The sequence below is a fragment of the Neomonachus schauinslandi genome, chromosome 9, assembly GCF_002201575.2.
Source record: "Neomonachus schauinslandi chromosome 9, ASM220157v2, whole genome shotgun sequence".
Classification (NCBI taxonomy): Eukaryota; Metazoa; Chordata; class Mammalia; order Carnivora; family Phocidae; genus Neomonachus; species Neomonachus schauinslandi.
Window position 1 is genome coordinate 74,601,544 of NC_058411.1, and position 22,389 is coordinate 74,623,932.

Here is a 22,389-nt window from a genome sequence, read left to right on the forward strand (position 1 = left end):
ATGATCGATTTGTGGTAATACTGGGAGGATTGAAATAAACTACACCCTCATCCTATCGTTTTCTCTAATCTCTTCCTTCTGCCCAATTACAGTTTTATATAGATCTCCTGAATTAAAGGGTAGAATTGTCATTCTGTTCCCCAAACCCAAAGTTTTTTCTCCCTTCCACCCTCCCACCAATCTCTCTGCAGGCCTCAGTTACTTGTATTGCTGAAATTAGATGAGGACTTACACGTCAAGCATCCTCGCCTCCTCACCTTTGCCTCACAACTTAAAGCAGGAAAGGGTCTCACTATTGTGGGCTCTGTCATCGTGGGGAACTTCCTGGAGAACTACGGGGAAGCTTTAGCTGCTGAGCAGGTAAGAGTCAAGGCTTATTGACTTAGTGGAATTTAGCTTCTGGTTTTGTGATGTTAAGTTGTTAGATGTCATATTTCTAAGTTAATCCCTTTCCTGAGTGATCTAGGAGGTTTCCTTCTTAGTGCTGACTTTTGAACAATCATATTCTCCCAAATAAGAAGATGAACCAGAAGATAATAATTTATTTTTTCCATTTAAAAAGCATTACTAAACTTTTAAGATTGTCAAGGCTAAGCACTGTTTGCAAGTAGACTCTAAACATTGACTCAGGCCTCAGAGAAGTCAAGTAAATAAATCTGTCCCTTGAACCATGGAGATGGTTCTGCTCAATCTGGTGACAAGGAGCAATGAACAACTTTCCTTTCTCCTTACCAGTCTACCTTGGTATCATGAGCAAGGTTCTTTTGCTTTACTTCTGATTAACTTGCCAAGTATAAATTCTCCCTAAAGAAGAAAGCAGTTTTCACTCTAATACTTATTATAAATGATAAAACCAACCCTTTTATTTCAAAAATTTTACTGGATTTCATTTGGAATACTTTGAAACCCTAAAAACTAGAAATGCTTGAAGAAACACTAGTCTGGAATGATGGTAAAAATAAATAAAAAGCACAGGATTGGAAATCAGTAAAGCTTGCTTATTACCCTTGCTACATCACTGACTTAATCTGTGCCTTCAGGAAAATCCTGTCCTCTTTCTACACCATTATTCCCTTCATCTTTCCACTAAGAGAGTAAATGAAGTATTATCTCCAACTTGGCTTGAATAAATAATAGCAAAGCAAAGACAAGGGTCATCAATAGTCACCATTAAAATACCAAAACAGATGGAAATAGGAGAAACGAAAAAAAAAAAAAAAAAAACATACCGGAGAAAATTTTTAAGTGAAACTGAATCATCAGATTGAGTTTCTAATAATACGAGTCAGGGTATCAGGGCGATTGAGGAAGGAAGTAGATCATGTTCACACTCAGCCTGGCCAGTTAAGAAAGAATATTGAATATTTGTTTTCCGAAGATCCCTGCTCTTGATTTGTTTGGTATGTTACAAAGAAGGGAAAGCAGAATAGAGGAAAAGGCAGAGGAACTCCATTGCTGTAGTCAACCAGCAACATATGTAGTAAGCACTTAGAGAGTGAAAAAGGCAAAGGATAATGAAATTCCATTGGGCTAATTTTACTTTTTGGACTTTTCTGTAGGAGATACGGTCTTATGCAGAGTTTGGAAAAGAGGAGGAGATTATAAGATAAGGAGTAATAGATTAAAAGGTTCAGGGTGAAGCAATTCAGCATTGAGGTTCTCTTTTTCAGACCATAAAGCATCTAATGGAGGCAGAGAAGGTGAAGGGGTTCTGCCAGCTGGTGGTGGCGGCCAAGCTGAGGGAGGGCATTTCCCACCTCATCCAGTCATGTGGCCTTGGGGGCATGAAGCACAACACGGTGGTGATGGGATGGCCTAATGGCTGGCGCCAGAGTGAAGATGCTCGAGCATGGAAGACTTTTATCGGTACAGAACACTTTTCATTTTATCCTGAGGGCCCAAATAGGGATTACAGTTAAACCTCTGTTGCCTTAACCCTACCCCATAGCCTAAAGTAGAGACCGTGCCGTTGTGGAAGCATAGTCCCAAAGGGGCACCTAAGTAACTACTAACAGTAATAATCCTATTCTCCTCACCCCCTCCAGCTTTATATTATGTTCATGAATTGTTTATCTCTGTCGAGTATTATGCTGGGAATTATCTCTGAAATTGCCCTATTTTCATTTGTGATCTGCCTCATTGATGTTCTCACAGGAATTGGAAGGATGGTCTTTCATCACAATCTCCAGAATTCACATAACCCCCCCTTAGAAATGTAGTGATCAGCATATATCTAGTAATATAAATCATGGTTCTGAATCTAATTCTGTTAGTTATTCAGATTTTTCTTAATGATTGTTGTTACTTGATGAGGTATAACCCACTATGTAAACAGAATACCTTGCTTAAAGAAATGTAAAAAAAAAAAAAAAACAACGCATTACCCTTGCTTTCCTGACATGGTGGGAAGCAAGGCAAGCCTCAGGAGTCTTCTCTGATAAACTGATAAAATCAGTTTATCCTGATTCTGTTTTCTCCCTAGGCACAGTTCGAGTGACAACTGCTGCCCATCTGGCCCTGCTGGTGGCTAAAAACATCTCCTTCTTTCCCAGCAATGTGGAGCAGTTTTCTGAGGGCAACATTGATGTGTGGTGGATTGTGCATGATGGGGGGATGCTCATGTTATTACCATTCCTACTTAAACAGCACAAGGTATTTTAGATACCTTTTGAAAAAAGTCTTTCTCCCTTGATATCGTCCTGGTTTACTAGACAGATGCTTCCTCTTTGATTATAGTGTTGGGGCTTAGGATCAGAAGAGTTGGGGATTTTTCTTAGCTTTCCCGTGATCCTACTTTCAACCGTATGAGTAGTAGTTTTCTTTCTATTTGATACCTACCTATCTCTAAGTGAAATTCAGCAAGTTAATAAAGTTCCATATGAGCTCTTGGAAAAACATTAAGAAGTGACACGTCCATTTAAAAAAAAAAAAAAAAAGACCAAAGTCTCTCAAATGCTGGAAACCTATGTTTGGGTGTGTGGGTATCTTATACATAGGTATGCTCATCCTTTGGTAAGACTAGTTAAACTGAACTTTAAAATAATAAATATTAGAGTCTGCATGAGGCATCAATATGCTATCTGAATACAGCACCCTCTTAATGTATCATATATCCCCTTTTGCCAGTTTTCTTCTTGTTAGGAAATTAAGAACTTCTTAAAGCTGTTTTTAATGTGTTTTTAGTTAAGCTTTTGCCTTCGTACAATAGTATATCAAGTTAGAAGCTAAGAACAACAAATATCCTGATACTATAGCAAGGTTGTCCAAAGCAAAAAATGTCTTGTGTTTTAGGAATAACTTTTTTTTTTTTTTTGGCCTTCTTGCATCTCACTTTCCATGTATGTATGGTACTTTCTCAGGTGTGGCGAAAATGTAGCATTCGGATCTTCACAGTAGCCCAACTAGAAGACAACAGTATTCAGATGAAGAAGGACCTGGCTACCTTCCTCTACCACCTACGCATCGAGGCCGAGGTGGAAGTGGTAGAGATGGTGAGAAAGCAGAGTTTGAGATCAAACAGACCACCCTTCCCCCACTTCCTACCCTGTCTTCCTAGAACTTTTTTTGGTTTGGGAAATTGTTCAGCTGCAAATGTGGATTAATCCCTTAGTTCCAACAAAGCCCTAATATATTGATCTAGATAAGTAGAATATGAATGTGTTGTGTATTCGGTGGTTTTTATTTTTGCTCTTTTGTTATACAGCCTTTATATTTCTACCAGATTGTCTGCTTAATATGGTTTTATCAAGTTTTAATTCATATATGCATGTTAAAATCACACATAGTGCTTTTTTTAAATAATAACCTAGCAGTCTTAAAAAAAAAAAACAAACTAGAGTTTGTATTTTGTTTCAAGGAAACATATATGTAATGGTTGGATTATGGAAAAGACTCTCAGGGCTTCTAGATTTGCTCTACAGTCCATAATATTATATAGCTCAGTAACTGAAGAAAATAGGAGTGAAACTTAGGTTGATATTGTGATACTTTCTCTGGCTTAATTTAGTGAGTGGACATGAAAGTGTATGGTTCATCCTTCTTTCTCCTTTGTGCTTATTGCCCACCCTGTGTTACCTACGGCAGCATGACAGTGACATATCTGCTTATACTTACGAGCGCACCCTGATGATGGAGCAAAGGTCCCAGATGCTCCGGCACATGCGACTGTCCAAAACAGAGAGGGACAGAGAGGTGAGACCTTCCTGTATTCATTGAATGCTAGTCTGTCCCTGAGAGGGATGATACTATATTGTTCTCATAGAATGACACATTCTTTCCTTCTCCCTTTATCAGTTCTTTCACTATAACCACATTATTATTTGAAAATAATTGAAGCTGAAGTGTGAGAGGGAATTGGGTACAGAGGTCATAGCTATGTTGGGCCCTTCTCAGGCGCAGTTGGTGAAAGACCGGAACTCAATGCTGCGATTGACCAGCATTGGCTCTGATGAGGATGAAGAGACAGAAACCTATCAGGAGAAGGTGCACATGACTTGGACAAAAGACAAGTACATGGCATCCCGGGGACAAAAGGCTAAGTCGATGGAAGGATTCCAGGACCTGCTTAACATGCGTCCGTAAGTTTTCCAACTCACAAGCTTATCATGTAATATGGTATCCTAGTCAGTGGCACACATGTGACTTTGCCTGGATACACAGGATGAGGTCTGTTCTTCATTTCACCCCAAATCCAGCCATCTCTCGTTATTTGCCTGTGCGTATCAGCTACCAGTTAACATTGTGCATAAGCTAACCACCCTTCTTTCTCACCATACTGTGTTCCTGGAATAAAACAAGCAAATGTAGAATGAGAAAACCCAGGATATTAGTATAAGGAAATCATTTGTTCACTACATTATTCATAGTCAAAGCAAAAAAGTTCTGTATCTCAAGGTTTTTAAAGTTGACTATATGCCTAGCTTTCTCTTTGCCTTAACCACCTCTCTTTCTCCCTTCCACCCGTCCAGAGACCATTCCAATGTGAGGCGGATGCATACGGCAGTGAAACTCAATGAGGTTATAGTTAACAAGTCCCACGAAGCAAAGCTGGTTTTGTTGAATATGCCAGGGCCACCCCGAAACCCTGAGGGTGATGAAAACTGTATCCTTTCCAAGAATGGAGCTACCAGTAGGGAAAGTCTTAGCCTGTTTCTTAGATAAGACCACTAGGTAACCTTAAAAGTCATTGTCTGTGCCCATATTTCCTTCTCAAGGAGGAAAGGTTGTTAAAAGTCTTAGGCAAGGATTCTTACACAGCAGTGAGATTGATCTCCTTTGGGGGAGCTGGGTATATATGTTCTCTCTGAACCCTAAAGAGACTTTTTAGGTGGTAAATTTGCACCATGACTTCTAATATTCACAGTATAGAATCCTTTCTGAAACAGTCCTAGAGACGCAATACCCACATCCTTTCTCCTTTTCTCAGGCTCCACCCACCTTGCAAAGCGTCTTTCCTGTGGATGTAGTTAGGGGAGAAGCAGTTTAAGTGAAATCTCCTCTGAGGGGAAAAAAGAGATAAGGGTTTTTCCTCATACCCTGATCACAGGATTTTTTTAATGGGACCCCTTCAAGAATGCAATGGTATAGACTGGCCCATTCCCATCAGTACCATTAAGGAGAAGAGATTAAGAAAAAAAAAAAACCTGGCAGAAAAATCTGATTTGAGCAGCTTCACTTAGAAATTACTTGGGTTCTCTCGAGCAGTCTTATAAGCTGCCCTGTTGTGGCCTTTTCTTCTTTTTTGGCTTATTTTGCTGTGGTACAAACACATTACTTGTGAGTTTCCCCCATTTGTAAAGTTACATTTAGAAAAAAGTCTAACAAATGAAGGTCTTGTATTATATATGCAAAGGAATTAGATCCTTGGATTATTTCACAGGGTTAAATTAAATCCAGAGTTCAGATGTCTCCAACTCTGAGTATATATAATAATGAAAACAAGTATGTTAATTTTGCAGCTTTGCAGTCAGATAAACCTCGATTATCATGTCAGGTTATAAAGTGTGTTCTTCTCCCCATTTGTCTCCTTGACAAATTCGGAAGACATGGAGTTCCTAGAAGTGCTCACCGAGGGACTAGAGCGAGTCCTCCTTGTCCGGGGTGGTGGCAGTGAAGTGATCACCATTTATTCATAATCTACTCCTGAAGACTCTGCTTGGCCTCACCTTTCCCAAAAGGCTTCCATTCTCCATGAAAGTGCCAGCTCTTTACTACTACTCCCATCAAGTAGAGGCCTGGGTTCTGTACACATCACACTGAACTCTTGACAAGCTGAGCCTCGAGTACTTGTGCAAAAAAGTACACGTAGTTCTGCTCTTTGCTATCATATGATCTGCTGTCCTTACAGAAGAAGCAGATATTTCCTCAACATCAGAACACTGGTCAAGTCCTAAAAGCCATGTCTGTACTAGTTGAAGGCAAATTAGAAGTAACAGGCTAAACCATTAAAATGAGTTGGCAAAAGGGATGCTAGAAATTCAAGAAGACAAAAAGCAAGTATATGTCCAACATTAAAGGGGAGTCTCAGAAGTCATGGTCCAATGATGACACCATGGGGGTAACAGCCAGAGACACAGCTTCATCATACTAAAGAATGCATAGCCAAGTATGTGGGGACCTAACATCCTTGTGGAGATAACCTGTGGCAAACCAAGATGAAAATCTTTTTTAGCTAATTTTCTTTAATGTTTCCATTGTTCTCCAGGACTCTATGTTATATTAGGGTACTATACAAAAACTGAAACATGGCTACAGCCTCTACTTCTTCCTCCAACACAAGATTCCCCCAAAATACCAGGTTCCAGTACACATACTGTGTCGGTTTATATGTCAGCTGGTTCTCAAAACCCAGTCTGTGGTTAAGATTGTAATACATGCATTGTTATCCTGGAAATTGTTTTTTTAAAGGTGGAGTAAAAAGAATTTCTTTCAGGTTCTTTTCAAATGGCCAAATTAGGGTACCCTAACTCCAAATTAAGATCTACTGAAACAGTCTGTGGTTACCATGTGCGACATGGTCAAAACAAGCAAGCTGTTGTCCAAGAAATCTAGATGATGATGCACATTGACCAGTAGTTTCGCCTCTCCTTTCTTTTATGCCCTCTGGGTTAGTAGGCACAGGCCCAAAATCATAGGAATAAACTAGGAAGACTGGCTAAAATCCTTCCCTAAAAGCTTTGAACTCTCTTTTAAAGGGGGAATCCAGCAATGGAATTCAAAGTTCTAGAGCCATACTCCTTCCATAGTGCCAAAGATTTGAGTTGCTGCTACTCTCCCTACCTGCTTCACTAAAGTGGCATACGATTGGCATTGACCTGATTCAGGAAACTTATTTTTCACTAAGAAACCTGTGCACTCATTTCCAAAGCCATAGCCAAGACTTGAGGCACTCAACTCATCTAAATGTCCGGAGTATGAGCGTTTTTATCAATTTTATTCTTCATTGTGACTGCAGGAACTTGGCTCTGAACCAAGATTATCCAAGCCAACAGTCCTCTGCTATTCCAGTTGTTTTCGGAAAGCTCTCAATGTGTCAAGGAAGTACTTGTACAAGCTTAGCTTTTTATTTGCTGGTCATAAAACATTTACTGGTCATAAAACATTTACTGGTCATAAAACACCTAGCTTTCAAGCATAGGGAAACTACCTTGAGTGGTAATTGCAAATATGTGAAATGGTCCTTTCTTTTATAGGATAAGTATTTAGAAAAACTTGTTTTGCCTGTATTCATGACTGCTCTTCAATCACTTTTTTAATGATAAATACTGCCACTCTTCTTTGATCACCCAATAGGATATGGAGCAAGCAAACCTAGGTCCCAGCAGATTATTCATTTGACTCTTATGGACAGAGAAAACCTTTTCTTCAGTATGGCTTAAGAAACTGAGTATTTTGTTCCCTTTGCTCTTTTTTCAACCTCAAGACCCAGTCAGGGTAGCAAAACAAACACGATCTTTAAGTCTTTTTTCCTGCTCCTTCCTGCAGAGGGTAGAAGCACTGTTAAAATTTCCATTGTAATACTCTTTTGTTTAGTTGAGTCCACAGTAGTGGAACAGGTTCTCTAGGACCAAGATATTGAAGCCCCCATGCTTTAAAGGTCAACCTGCCCAGGAATTCCTCTACATTTACACACATCCTCTGGCCAAAGTGGTTGATACATATATTTTTTTTTCCATATAGAAACAATATGGGCAGAAAACAAGGTTTTAGAAGAGCTTTTTGTGGTTGGAGCTCTGTAAGAATCTTTTAAAGGGATAAGGGAGTGAGTGGCTATTAATACAGCCACTGCTTCAGCCCCTAAAACATAAAATCACCATTACATGGGAAAATGGTTATTAGGCCAGATTTAAACTCATCTCTGTCTAGAGCATTTCACGTCCATGTGTTGCTTATGTTGTTCGTCTGTGAAGTGTCTTGTCTCTTCTAATCACTGCAAATAAAGCAATACTGAAAACTTGGTGAGAGAGAATGCACCTTAGGGGAAGGGCTTTTGTGTTTCAAGAAGGAAGAGAAAGGAAAGACCTCTTCCTGCCTTCTGAATAAGATCCAGCTTTTAAGTCTTAGCTAAGATTTACCAGGGCAGACTATGACAATATACCTTCTCCAGCTGCTGGCCTTCTGCCTTGTAAAGCTATCTTAAAAGCTGAGGTTTGAATTGCAGCATCTGCTCAACAGGGGCCCGGTTCCTCTTGGCAGGGGAAAGATCATTACCGTGTATCTTCCTTTGCCTCAGATTCCTGTGGCCCCAACTAGCCCGCCAATCCTCACTCCCCCTAAATGTGTTAAAAATCCATTATTGTGGATGTTAAAGTAGCAATTACACTGTAAGCATATTTATGTACTCTTTTTGTCTGGTTTATTTTTCTTTTCATCATGTATAGTCTGAATCCAGCATTAGTTTCTCACATCTTCCACAGTGTCTCCAACAGAATTTTTATGTTCCAGCTTGTGTTAAATAGAAGTGAAACATTAAGGAAAATAGAGTTAAGGGAAACTTGTGCAACTTTTTTTTTAAGCATTGTTCTCAACCATTTAATTTATTGAAAGGAGATGCTGCTGTGGTTCTTGATTTAGCAGCAACCATTTTGTTTACATAGAGTTACAGTTTTATTTGTTGTTTTGCTCTGTACTGGAAACATAAATAAAGTTTTCTACATTATTTTCAATCAAGGGTTGTGGTATAGTTTCTTTGTGTGTTTGGAGTGATACGTACATTGTCTTTCTGGGATTCGTCTCCTCACCATGGAGTAAAGAGAGCTTTGGTTCTGTTCAGCATGAGTGATAACTTTAAGAATTAGTATGCTGAGAAGGAGCCACTGGGCACAAAAGAAGGTTGTAAATGAGATCCCGATACACAGGCACCAGGTGCTTCTTTCTCCTCTTCACAGAAGCAATCCTCCACCACTAAACTCCATCCTCTGAAACAAGGTAAATAGGTGATTGGTGAATTGGTGTTGAACTAACTTATAGAATCAAGTTCTTTATTTAATCACAGGCTCTATTTAGCTTTATCCTTAAAAAAGTAACAACTTCCAAACTCCCAAGGGATCTTATTTCTTAACAAATAAGCTCTAGTACCAACTCAAATCCCCCACCATCAAATGAGTCTGCTATTTACATTACAACTGCCCCAAATTTAACTTTTCCTTTGCCTTACCTCAGGGGGCTCAATGAAGGCTAACCAGTCTGATGCATGTGTAGGCAACAGTCCCATTGACTGGCACTTATAAACAGCCAATGCCAAACCCATGAGGTTTCCAATGAGATACACCAAACCCTGAAGAAACTTCTGGCTTGAACTTTCTAGCATCTTGAAAGCTGTTGGGGTAACAAAAAGTGTCAAACCCAAAACAACTTTTTTTTTTAATATGAATCAGGCCATATTTTAAAATAATATAGAGAGACCCAAAGTAAAATAGCAAATAGGACCATTAAAAGTGAACAAAAAGCCATGATAAGCTCCATTTCCCTCCTCCACACCACCACCTCTACCATCACCACCCTGCACACCCTCCCCCTGGCCACTAGCCAAGAGCAGTACTAAAGATTTTCATGGTTTCACTAATATTTGTCTTTAATTCTTAAAACTTAAGGAAGGGTTGTTGTATCAAGAATACTTACTGGCTGAAATGGCCATAAGTGCCTGAATGGGCCGCCAAGCCATCATACACACCATCATAGTAGGGAAGATGGAGATCGTATTGCCTGCCATGTACATGATGAAGAGGTTCATGGGAATCTGCTTGAGGGGACCCAAGGCAATGTCCCAGCAGCGCTAAAACAAACACAATTTTAACCTATGATCTCTATCCTCAGTCCCACATTTATCGGATCACTGATGTTAAAGTCAAATGAACACAATTCCCAATTCTGTGCTGCTGACTGAGCTGACTCCTCAGTTCCACCACGTCTGTCTGCCCTTCTCCATGTTGCCACAGGAAGCTTGCTCTTCTAAAAATAAGGCATCCTCACCATTCGTTATGTTTTTTCCTACTGGTTTTCCAGATACCATTTTTCCCCATGATTTGGCTAAAGAAAAAAAGACTTCCCTACTTTTGTTCTTGTACTTCTGCATCTCTCATTGCCCCATCTACAACTGAAATAGGTAAATCCATAGGGTGGGAGATTAGCACACCTCAATAACTAAAAGAACAAGCTGACAAATCAAGATATTAAGATCTAAATGATATTATTAACTGACATATATAGAACACTGCACCCAACATTTGGAGAATTCATTCTTTTCAAACACACATGGGACACTTACAAAAGCTGACCACTTGCTGAGCCTTGAAGAAAGTGTCAACTCTCAAAGAACCCAAATCATACAAAGCATGTTCTTTGCTTATGATGCAATTAAGCTAGAAATCAGTAATAAAAAGAAAACTAAAAATTCCCTACATATTGGAATTAAATGCATTCTAAATAATCCATAAATAAAAGAAATTACAATGGAAAACAGAAATATTGTTAACTGATAACAACAAAAATGCCACATATCCTTGTGGGACACAGAGCACTGAAAAATTTATAATACATATTTAGAAGACTAAAAGTAAGCATTTGGGGCACCTGGGTGGCTCAGTCGGTTAGGCATCTGCCTTCAGCTCAGGTCCTGATCCCAGCGTCCTAAGATAGAGCCCCGCATCAGGCTCCCTGCTCAGCGGGGAGCTTGCTTCTCCCTCTGCCTCTGCCTGCCTGTCTGCCTACTTGTGATCTCTCTCTCTGTCAAATAAATAAAATCTTATTAAAAAAAAAGTAAGCATCTATTTCTTTTTTTACAATCTTTTTAAGTTTTAATTCCAGTTAACATACAGTGTAATATTAGTTTCAGGTGGTACAATATAATGACTCAACACTTCCATACAAGCTCATCACAAGTGCCCTCCTTAATCCTTATCGCCTCTTTCACCCATCCCCCCAACCCACCTCCTGTCTGGTAACCATCAGTTTGTTCTCTATGGTTAAGAGTCTGTTTCTTGGTTTCTTTTTTCCCCCTTTGCTCATTTGTTTCTTAAATTTCATATATGAGTGAAATCATATGGTATTTGTCTTTCTCTGATGTATTTCACTTAGCATTATACCCTCTAGCTCCATCCATGTCATTCTCAGCATCTATTTTAATAAGTTAGAAAAAGAAATAGATTAAACCCAAGGAAATGAAAAGGAAAAATGAGAAAAGAAATTAATGAATTTTTCTTTAAATCAACAAGGCTAAAGGTTTTTTTTTTTTTTTTAAAGATTTTATTTATTTGAGAGAGAGAGAAAAAGAGAGAGCACATGAGAGGGGGGAGGGTCCGAGGGAGAAGCAGACTCCCTGCCGAGCAGGGAGCCCGATGTGGGACTCGATCCTGGGACTCCAGGATCATGACCTGAGCTGAAGGCAGTCGCTTTAACCAACTGAGCCACCCAGGTGCCCTAAAGGTGTTTTCTTTTAAAGGTTAATAACATCAATACTGGTGAGCCTGATGAAGGAAAAAGAGAAATATTCAACATTGGGAATAAAAGAGGGACAACTCTATAGTTCTGGCAGTGTATTAAAATGATCATATGGGCGCCTGGGTGGCTCAGTTGGTTAAGCATCTGCCTTTGGCTCAGGTCATGATCCCAGGGTCCGGGGATAGAGTCCCGCCTCAGGTTCCCTGCTCAGCAGGGAGTCATCTTCTCCCTCTGCTCCTCCCCCTGCTCATCATCTCTCTCTCTCTCAAATAAATAAAATCTTAAAGTGATCATATTACAGGGGCGCCTGGGTGGCTCAGTCGTTAAGCGTCTGCCTTCGGCTCAGGTCATGATCCCAGAGTCCTGGGATCGAGCCCCACATCGGGCTCCATCCCAGAGTCCTGGGATCGAGCCCCACATCGGGCTCCCTGCTCAGCGGGAAGCCTGCTTCTCCTTCTCCCACTTCCCTCTGCTTGTGTTCCTGCTCTCACTGTCTCTCTCTCTGTCAAATAAATAAAATCTTAAAAAAAAAAAAAAAGTGATCATATTACAAATTTGGGGAAATGGATAAATTCCTAGAAGAAATACCTAATAGCATAATAAATTGAAAATTTAGTCATAAAACTGTTTAAGAAACTGAATCTGTAATTAAGCCCAGATGGTTTCTCTTGGCAAATTCTAAACATTTAAGGAAAAAATAAAGCCAATCTTACACAAATTCTTTCAGAAAATAAAAAATGAACATTCATTACATGGGGCCCCATAAATACCAAAACCTGACAAGGACATTATGAGTAAAGTTTATGGATCAATATCACTCCTGAACCTAAATGCAAAAATCCTACTAAACAAAATATTAACAAAGTAAATCTAGCAATATTAGAAGAATATATCACTATCCATTTGAGCTTACTCATGTTAAAAGAATAAATGGACATATTTGTAAGCAATTCCCTGGTGTGTCACTTACATAAAAGATCATTTATCTGGGACTTTAAAGATCAAACCATCCATACAACAGAACTGTTCTAAAGTAAGTATAATCATCTACCTTCAAAATCAGGCCATTTTAATAATACTTTCATGTTATTGTTCATATTACAATTTGATGTACCAAGATGAAAAATGATATACTTATCAAGAAAAGCACTGATACCAGCTGTCATTTTCATGTAAAAATCACTGCATTTCATGAAATAAAGATCATTTAGTATTGAACAATATTAAGGCTAAGAGGAAAGAAAATGCCAGCTACTGTTCTAGGCACTTGGGACACAAAATCTGCTTTCCTGGACATTACGAGAGTAAAAAGACAGGTAATAACCATATCATGTATATGAATGATATGGAGAAATAAAGTAAGAAAACAGGATAGGGAGTGCCCTGAGTAGGTCTCTCTAAGAAGGTAATATCTGAGAGACCTAAGGGAAATGACAGAGCAAGTCATACAGGTTATCTGGGGGAAGAGTATTCCAGGAAGAGGGAAAGAACATGTACAAAAAGTCCGAGATAGAAGCCTGCCTGCTATTTTCAAGGAGCAGCAAGGAGGCCATTCTGACTAGAGTGGAATGAAGAACAAAGGGGAAAGTGGCAGGAGATGAAATCGCTCAGACTAGAATGAGAGGTAAGATAAGAAGAAGTAGTGATAAGTAGCAAAAATTTAAATCTGTTTTGAAGATAAAACCAAAAGAATATCCTGACACATTGGTTGTGTGGTTGTAAGGGAACTAGGGTAAAAGAATGATTTCAACCATTAGGCACTGGTACCGAAGGATAATTTCCAACCTACCTCCTTACATGTTCAAACATATTTTATTTTTCTAACTATTAAGCACTTTTACTACTGTAAATTAATCTCAAGCAGTTTACCAATATTAGGGATAAGACTCCTACAGTAGGATATTCATATGCTGCTTGGGAGAGGACGGTGGATATGTAGGTCAGGACTGGCCTAGGAACTACTGTGACATCTATAGCTCTGTACCTTCTCCACCAGGATCCGGTCTGTCTCTTGCACGCTGGTATCAGGCACTTGCTTGTCCAAGTAACCGACAGGGTACAGCGAGTCTCCCTGGCCACCGCCCCGGTCACTTCGGCTCCTAAAGAACCAAACCAAGAAACATAAGGCTGCAGCCTCCCACACTTCATATCCCACATTCCTGCTCTAATCATTGGAATAAAGATCCTCAGATACACCTACCCAGATTAGACCAAGCCCTCTCGTGGGTTCGTCAGACTTTTGTCTATTGTGAGGAATGAAATAAGCATCTTTTGAACCTTAGACACGTCCACCGTAGAGAAGCCGCTGGCTCCCCGGGAGCTGTCTTTGTGCCACCCATCATTTTCAGAGAGTTGTACCTGAGAGATCAGGTCCTATTCCTCCGCGGCAATTCTGGGGTGAAGACTTGTTACCGAGCTTCGCCCGGGCTCCTCACCTGCTGCCTCCTCCAGGCCCGCTCAGCTCAATGGCCCACTTGAAGCGCCGGCCTCGGTTGGCCACCAGGCTCCCCTGTGCCGTCATGGCCACGGGCGCCTACCAAAGCTGCGAAGCTCCGTACTCTAAAGCGGGGCCCGGACCCAGGCCCACTGACACACGCTACTTCTTCGTCCTACTCTGCAAGCCCGCTTCCGGCGGCGCGTAGCACAGACGTCACTTCCACCCCGGAAATTTGCGAGCGGAGGATGAGATAGAGAGTACTTGGAGCTGGAGAAGCTGCGTGCAGAGAAAATCCGACCGTACTTAGCTTCCTCCTTTTTGAAGATTCCTGTTGTGTGTTCCCTGACCTCTGAGGTGCGCTTGCGGGACAGAGGGAAAGTCCATACTCGCTCTGGGTTAAGAATTGAAGCCAGGGACACCTTCTTGAGCTCCTGCGCGCCCCCCTGAACACAAGATTCAAATCTCCTTTAAACCTGGTTTTACTACGGGTGGTGTGTGATCTTGAGCAAGTTATTTAGTAGCTTCCGAGTACAGAATGTCTGCCATGTCCCAGGAGCTTTGTGTTTATTATTTAAGTCCCATTAATCCTGCGAGGTAAATAGTTCAGTGCCCATTCTGTCCCAAAACTAGGAAGCAGTGTGGACGTGGGAAGGCTCATGGGTTTGAGATTCCGGTGGCCTCTTTTTGAATCGTGGCTTCTTTACTTAATTGTGTGACTTTGGACACGTTAAATATTTAGTGCTTCAACCTCTTCATATGTAGAAGTTTATCTGTTTTCAAGGCTTGTGAGGTTAAATGGAGTGCCCGCCACCTATGCATGATTATTTTATTATTATTATTTTAAAACGCACACTAGTGGGGCGCCTGGGTGGCGCAGTTGGTTAAGCCTCTGCCTTTCCGCATAGGTCTTGATCTGAGGTCCTGGGATGGGCTCCCTGCTCAGTGGGGAGTCTGCTGCTCCCTCTCCCTCTGCCCCTCCCCATCCCCCGCTCGTGTTCTGTCGCTCACGCACGCTGTCTCAAACAAACAAACAAATAAATAAAATACTTTTTTTTAAAAGGCACCCTAGTGATCGGATTTTGTATTGAGTTGTGTATCTATATAATTATATAACGTGTTATTGGGTATTTGTTTCTCGTTTTTTCCTCCTTTTATAAAGTGTTTATAAACAGTATATCTTTTCTTATTTCCTTAAGTTAAATTCCTAGAAATGCAGTTGCTGGATCAAAGACTATGCACATTTTAAAGGAATTTTAAATGCCCGCTAGCAAAATCACACCTCTTTGCATTTCACCAGCATTTATAATACTTTTAAATTGGCGCTTTGAAAATGGTACTGTATTTTCAAACCCTTATTCCTTTGACCCCAAGTTATCTGATATGGTCGCGGGGGGGGGGGGGGGGGGGTGAGGGAAGAGAAGTGCTGTGAGAGCGTGGTTGGGAGGTAAGGTTGAAAAGGGCCAATTAAAGAGTTTGGACCCTTGAAGATGATGGTGATCTGGAGCTGCTGAAGTTTCCACCCCCACTTTGTTTCCTGATTTGAAAGATATTTTGTGTTCATAGCAGACTGTTTGAATAAGGCAGTAATGGAAAAGGCTTTTCCCCTTCCAGTTCATTCTAAAATGTTTATTTATCTGATCATAGGAAGACGGAAATTGTGGATTGCTTTCCTGCTTCTTTCTACTTTTCTGCCTTTATCTGTTGTCTCTGATGAAACTTTGAGGTTGATCTCAGACTTCACAAGGGTCTTGACCCTATTGGTCAATCTTTGTCCCAGTGAATTCTGCAGTACTTACCACATTGCGTTTGTGTTTGTTGACATCCTCTGAGCACGTATCTACCTCCTCTCATTGCACTCTGCCCTAAATTCCTTGATGTTAGGAACTACATGTTAATTATATTTGATTCCACTGCCTAGAACATAATATATTGAATGTTTAGTGAATGTGAGTAAATTAATTGAAAGTAAATATAATACAGAACTGAATATATTATAATTACATTTATGTGAAAAAATGTAAAAACTAGAAGAGAATACATTTTAGAATGTTATATGTTATATCCAATTAATGGTTTTCATGCCATTTTTTTGATGTTCAAGCTATTGTTCTGCTTCTTAAATAAATTGTAAAGGAACACTTTTGAAAAGGTTGTCAGTCATTCAAATCATATATTCCTTCCCTTTTAAAGTACTCCCCCACTTACTACAAAAATGTTTCAACTGTAACCCAAATCAAGGTTGCTTTGGCCTCAGGTTAGTGCAGGTCATTTTTCCTTTATCCTAGGAGTCCTCAGAGTGTTGTTTGCTAAAACATGTTCCAAAGAACATGAAGACGGAGGTGAAATTTGGAACTGAACTGAAGAAGGATTCCAAGGTCAAACACATTTGAGAAAAACTACAGATGCTCTTCTGCACACACACCTTAGAGATTCTCAGTGGGATTAGTATAACATTAAAACCATGAGAAATGATTCAATAAAGAATCTTTAATTCTGCTTCCCATTCACATAAATGAGAAGCTCCCCCCCCTTTTATTTTCCCTTATCACACCTATACACTTCCTATGGAGTCAGCGTTCCATAGAATACAATGAGGGCAACTTTCTTCCAAGCATGCTAGAATTTTTCAGGAGAAAGATGAAGGTAGTCCTTGAAAAGCTCTGCTTGGTTTTGGTTTTTTTGTAAGATTATTAGAATATCATAAGAAATAATAGATCCTTTATAAAAATGGAGTTTCAAGTTGAAATTAAACTCGAGGATTCAAGTTGTTTTTTTGTTTTTTACAAATTATGTTTTTCAAGAAAAATCAAGGTAAACCTAGATTCTAATCCTGACTCCAAATGAACTACCTGTATCACTTTGAGTTAGGAACTCTTGGCCTTAATTTCTTCATCTATAAAATAAGAGACTTCTACTAAATGACTTCTAAAGTTACCTTCTAATTCTAAAATATATTTTTAAAAACATTTTGCATATTACTCTTTCATATATATTCATAGAAAAAAATGATAAACACATAAAGGAGTAATGGGATTTCAGATAATTTTTTTTTTAATTGTGCTTTCCTGGGGCACCTGGGTGGCTCAGTCGTTAGGCGTCTGCCTTCGGCTCAGGTCATGATCCCAGGGTCCTGGGATCGAGCCCCACATAAGACTCCCTGCTCTGCGGGAAGCCTGCTTCTCCCTCTCCCATTCCCCCTGCTTGTGTTCCCTCTCTGGCTGTCTCTCTCTCTGTCAAATAAATAAAATCTTTTAAAAAAAAATTGTGCTTTCCCATATTTTTCCTAGTTCTCTGCATTGTGCAGGGACCACTTTTGGATTTAGAAAAAGTATAAATGTTAGTAATATAACATGACGTGTTTCCAAACCTCAAAGCATAATTGTTCTCTGTCCTGGATTCACAGGAGAATTACCTTGGAAGCTCTTTAAAAATACTAATTGATAGCTGGGTCACACTCCAGAGATTCTAATTCATTTGCTTAGGATAGAACATGGGCATCTACTGTGCAGCAAGAACTAAGAACCACTGACCCAGAGCATTTTGCTGCTCTAAAAGGTTTGAACTTACACAAAGTAATCTAAGCAATCAGCAGTTTGGGGCAGCCTCCTTGCATGCCTGCCACTGGACTGAACTTGAATTAGACAGTAATGGAAATACTCAACTTGTAAAAATAAATGTTAAACTTCCCTTTGTGCTTTTGAGCAAATATGATTTTAATTAAAGAAACTGAGAAGGCACACCATGATTCCATAGGTCATGTGAGTTGCCTCATCTGACTTTTATATTTGGGCCATCTACACAGTTTTTGTCTTTGTTTTTGAATCTCACCCCCGCCACTTCAGGGGTCTAAGAAGCTGACTATTTCTAATACTTCATGCCGTTTTCTGAGCAGTTGCATTTGGATTGAAACTTGAAAAAGGAAATTTTATTTATTTACTTTTTAAAAAAATTTAAGTAGGCTCTACGCCCAACGTGGGGCTCAAACTCACTATCCGGAGATCAATTTTCATTGCAAATCCCCAGTTATTTGTGTTATTTGATTCTAGTATCATCACTGCCTTCTGAAAAGGGCCACCTTACACTACTTTATTCAAGGTGCAATTCGTTCTGTGTTAGTAAGAGTCTTAACGAGAGGAAACTTTTTCCCTCCATTTTGTCTGTTTGAAATTTCAAACCCCTTCAGTGAAAAAACAAGTTTGTGTCTTTTTTTTTTTTAATAAGATATTACCTTCCAAGTTCTTGCTGGATTTCTGCATCATTTCTATGTGGATTACTTTTTTAAAAAATTTCTGGTTTATGGCTCTGCAGTGTCATGAAATGCCCCTGTCAGCAGTGACATGAACTAGACAGTGCTGGAAGAAAATATTGGTTAGTAATACCATTCTTCCTTAGCAATTACCTTTTTTTCATTTCAGGAGAGCTGTTGTGCAATTCACATTTTAACAAGTTCCCATTATAGCACATCCCTCCAACACTTGCTTAGGAAACTGGGAGGATTGCCATTCCCACAGATCTTATTAAAGGATAAGAATGACAACCATAGCATGAGTCATAATGATACATTGCTGATGGCCTAGCATGTTTCTTCAAGCTTGGTTACTCTGGATTCATACTGATGATTAATTTCAGCTATCTTGGAAGTGAGCTAAACTATCTCTATATCAAGTTATCTGAATGACCAATCCAGGTCCTTTATGGTACTTTTTCCTATGTGCTATTTTTTTTTTTTCAAGATTTTATTTATTTATTTGACAGAGAGAGACAGAGTGAGAGAGGGAACACAAGTAGGGGGAGGGGAGAGAGAGAAGCAGGCTTCCTGCAGAGCAGGGAGCCCGATGAGGGGCTCGATCCCAGGACCCTGGGATCATGACCTGAGCCGAAGGCAGAAGCTTAATGACTGAGCCACCCAGGCGCCCCTATGTGCTATTTTTTAAAAAGATTTTATTTATTTATTCCAGAGAGAGAGAGAGCGCCAGCGAATGGGGCAGGGCCTTGAGGAGCAGAGGGAGAGAGAGAAGGACAAGCAGACTCCACACCGAGCGCCAGGCTCGATCTCAGGACACTGAGATCATGACCTGTCAGACACCCAACTGACTGAGCCACCCAGGTGCCCCCCTGTGTGCTAATTTTTAAAAGCCTCAATTATTTCAGGTATAAGCATTGCTTTATGGCCTGAATTTTTTGGAAGGAAGATTGTTGTGGACTGATTGTGTTCCCCCAGTATTTATATGTTGAAGCCCTAATCCCCAATGTGATTGTATTTGGAGTTCGGGCCTTGGGAGGTAATTAGGGTTAGATGAGGTCATGAAGGTGGGGCTTTCATAATAGGATTATTGTCCTTCAAAGGAGACACAAAAGAGCTCACTAACTCCACCAGTGAGGACACAGTGAGAAGGTGACTGTCCTAAAGCCCAGAAGAGAGCTCTCATCAGTAACTGAATCAACAAGCACCTTGATCTCAGACTTCGCAGCCTCCAAAACTGTGAGGAAATAAATTTCTGTTGTCTAAGCCACCCAATCTACGGTATTTTGTTATGGCAGCCTGAGCAGACTAATACATGGGTGAAGTGCGATTCAGAAAAATTGAAGGCGAACAGTAAGTACTTGAAAGACAGAGTCATCCCTTAAAACATAAACATAAATGTAGGGTTGTCTAAGTTGTAGGAGCTTATTGTATAAATGGAAACACATGTGCACTTAATTTTGTTTTTTTACTTTATCTTGGATGTCTTCCATAGCTGCTGCTCAGTTTTTTCTTTTTTTTTTTAATTATTATGTTCAATCAGCCAGCATATAGTACATCATTAGTTTTTGATGTCGTGTTCAGTGATTCATTAGTGCGTATAACATCCAATGCTCAACACACACAACATGTGCCCTCCTTAATACCCATCACCCAATTACCCCATCCCCCTACCCCCCCTCCCTTCTGTAACCCTCAGTTTGGTTCCTAGAGTCCAGAGTCTCTCATGGTTTGTCTCCCTCTCAATTTCTTCCCATTCAGTTTTCCCTCCCTTTAAAGGCTATACAGTATACATGGCATGGATGTATGATAATTTAGCTATCCAGTCCCCAGTTGATGGACATTTAGGTTGTTCCAATTTGTCACTATTACAAAAAATGGTGCTGTGAACATCCCTAGGGACCTTGTCAACACGGTTCTATAGGAGAGTCATGTAATTAGGATTGCTTACCACAGAGGTTATAATTAAAACATTGATAGGCTCAAAGAGGCCCTCCAAAATCTGCTAATTTATACTTCGAAGGGTTTGTGGACTACATTATTTCTATAGTAAATTGAATAGTGTCCCCCAAAATTGACATCCATCCAGACAGAAACTCAGAATGTAACCTTATTTGGAAATCGGGTCTTTGCAGATGTAGTTAGAAAGATGAGGTCATTTTGGATGATTGTGGACCCTAAATCCAAGGACTGGTGTCCTCATAAGAAGAGAGGAAGACACACAGATATACAGGGAAGAAGAAGTCCATGTGATAATGGAGATAGAGATGGGAGTGATGCAGCTATAAGCCAATGACTGCCAGAGCCACCAGAAGCTAGGAAGAGGCCAGGAAGGATTCCTCCCTAGAGCCAGCAGAGAGAGCGTATTCCTGTAATGAATGCCTTGATTTGGGTCTTTAGCCTCCAGAACTGAGAATGACTATATTTCTGTTGTTTTACGCCACCCAGATTCTGATACTTCATTATAGCAGCCCTAGGAAAAAGATACAAGTTTCTTTCTAAAAGAGGTCCATTCAAATGAATCAAGCTAACCAGGGTTAGCTTAAATGGAAAAAAATAACAAGTAATAAAATAATATCACCAAAGCTGCAAATTAAATTCTAAACTTTCAAAAATTTGCACAAAAAGTTTTGTTCGATTTCCTAATTGCTTATGATTGGTTCCTTTAATAAAGTGATTTTTACAAATTAATTATGGAAGAAGGACATTTATTATATAAAATGGAAAATACAGTTCAGTAAAAAAAGATAACAAACCATAGCATGCAAAAAAAAATTTTTCCCCATGAACATTTTGATTCAGACTCTTCCAGACTTTTTTGATTTATATTTAGACTAACTTAGCATACTGTTTTATAACATGCTGTTTCATGAAGAGCCATGTTTTTTTTTTAAAGATTTTTATTTATTTATTTGAGAGAGAGAGTGAGCATGAGTGCGGTGGAGGGGCAGAGGGAGAGAATCTCAAGCAGATTCCCCGCTGAGCACGGAACCCCATGCAGGGTTCCACCCCAAGACCCAAGATCAGGACCTGAGCCGAAGTCAGACGCTTAACTGACTGAGCCACCCAGCTGCCTTGCAATGTTTTCATTTTTTAAGAAGGCAAAGAAAATGGTATGGCTTAATCTTTATTTCAGTTTTTTACAATTTGTCATTTATAGCTCTTGCCAGATGCTCGGGCTCTGTTGCTCTCATCCAGCCCTGACCAATCACGAGGCACCCACCCAACTTCCACACTCCTCTCCACCCAACCCACAGCTGGAGCCACACCCCATCCCCCAGGACCCATGCTAGTCCTGCTGCTTTTTTCAGATTAGAGTAATTCTTTAGAATATTTCTTTTTTCTCCCCTTTAAAGGATTCAGAGTTTGGGTAAGTTTGGGCAACACTGTATACATCTTTCTTTTCTTTTCTTTTCTTTTTTTAAAGTTTTTATTTATCTATTTGACAGAGAGAACAAGTAGGAAGAGAGGCAGGCAGAGGGAGAGGGAGAAGCAGGCTCCCCACCGATCAGGGAGCCCGATGTGGAGCTTGATCCCAGGACCCTGGGATTATGACCTGAGCCAAAGGCAGCCGCTTAACCGACTGAGCCACCCAGGCGCCCCTACATCTTTCTTTTAGAGACTTAAAATTAATGTTAGTATTTTAAAGACTGAGAAATACTACAGTAAATAAATATTTGCTTAATATTTGTTTAATCCAAGAAAGCCTTTTTTTTTAAAGATTTTATTTATTTATTTGACAGAGAGAGACACAGCAAGAGAGGGAACACAA

General features: G+C 39.9%; 2 protein-coding genes across 6 annotated transcripts in view; one reads left to right on the top strand and one right to left on the bottom strand.

Annotated features, from left to right (window-relative positions):
• SLC12A6 (solute carrier family 12 member 6) overlaps window positions 1–9,164 on the top strand; it is an 86,783-nt gene extending 77,619 nt beyond the window's left edge. For all 3 annotated transcript variants that reach the window (XM_021695773.1, XM_044917788.1, XM_021695774.1), the window contains 8 exons: window positions 192–360; window positions 1,671–1,866; window positions 2,483–2,652; window positions 3,360–3,491; window positions 4,084–4,191; window positions 4,393–4,577; window positions 4,968–5,101; window positions 6,043–9,164. In XM_021695773.1, coding sequence (XP_021551448.1) covers window positions 192–360; window positions 1,671–1,866; window positions 2,483–2,652; window positions 3,360–3,491; window positions 4,084–4,191; window positions 4,393–4,577; window positions 4,968–5,101; window positions 6,043–6,134 — 1,186 coding nt within the window. In that variant the 3' untranslated portion in view covers window positions 6,135–9,164. The remainder of the gene's footprint in view (window positions 1–191; window positions 361–1,670; window positions 1,867–2,482; window positions 2,653–3,359; window positions 3,492–4,083; window positions 4,192–4,392; window positions 4,578–4,967; window positions 5,102–6,042) is intronic.
• Window positions 9,165–9,284: 120 nt separating this feature from the next.
• Window positions 9,285–14,584, bottom strand: EMC4 (ER membrane protein complex subunit 4). Of its 3 annotated transcripts, none has more exons than XM_021695770.2 (5): window positions 14,373–14,584; window positions 13,922–14,036; window positions 10,120–10,273; window positions 9,656–9,816; window positions 9,285–9,416 (listed from the first exon to the last, which is right to left on the bottom strand). In XM_021695770.2, the coding sequence occupies exons 1-5, from the start codon at window positions 14,456–14,458 to the stop codon at window positions 9,381–9,383; spliced, it is 552 nt and encodes a 183-aa protein (XP_021551445.1). In that variant the 5' UTR covers window positions 14,459–14,584; the 3' UTR covers window positions 9,285–9,380. The 3 variants fall into 3 exon arrangements, with proteins under 3 accessions (XP_021551445.1, XP_021551446.1, XP_044773724.1); XM_021695771.2 differs by having other exon boundaries at window positions 14,296–14,386; XM_044917789.1 differs by lacking the exon at window positions 9,656–9,816 and having other exon boundaries at window positions 14,373–14,563.
• Between the last annotated feature and the right edge of the window lie 7,805 nt (window positions 14,585–22,389).

Excerpts from the sequence above, each read along its gene's own strand:
- EMC4 (XM_021695770.2), bottom strand. The coding sequence starts at position 14,458 with ATGACGGCACAGGGGAGCCTGGTGGCCAACCGAGGCCGGCGCTTCAAG. Across the intron at positions 14,037-14,372 it reads GGGCCTGGAGGAGGCAGCAG|GAGCCGAAGTGACCGGGGCG; the intron begins GTGAGGAGCCCG and ends TTGGTTCTTTAG. Across the intron at positions 9,817-10,119 it reads ACTTATGGCCATTTCAGCCA|CTTTCAAGATGCTAGAAAGT; the intron begins GTAAGTATTCTT and ends TTACCCCAACAG.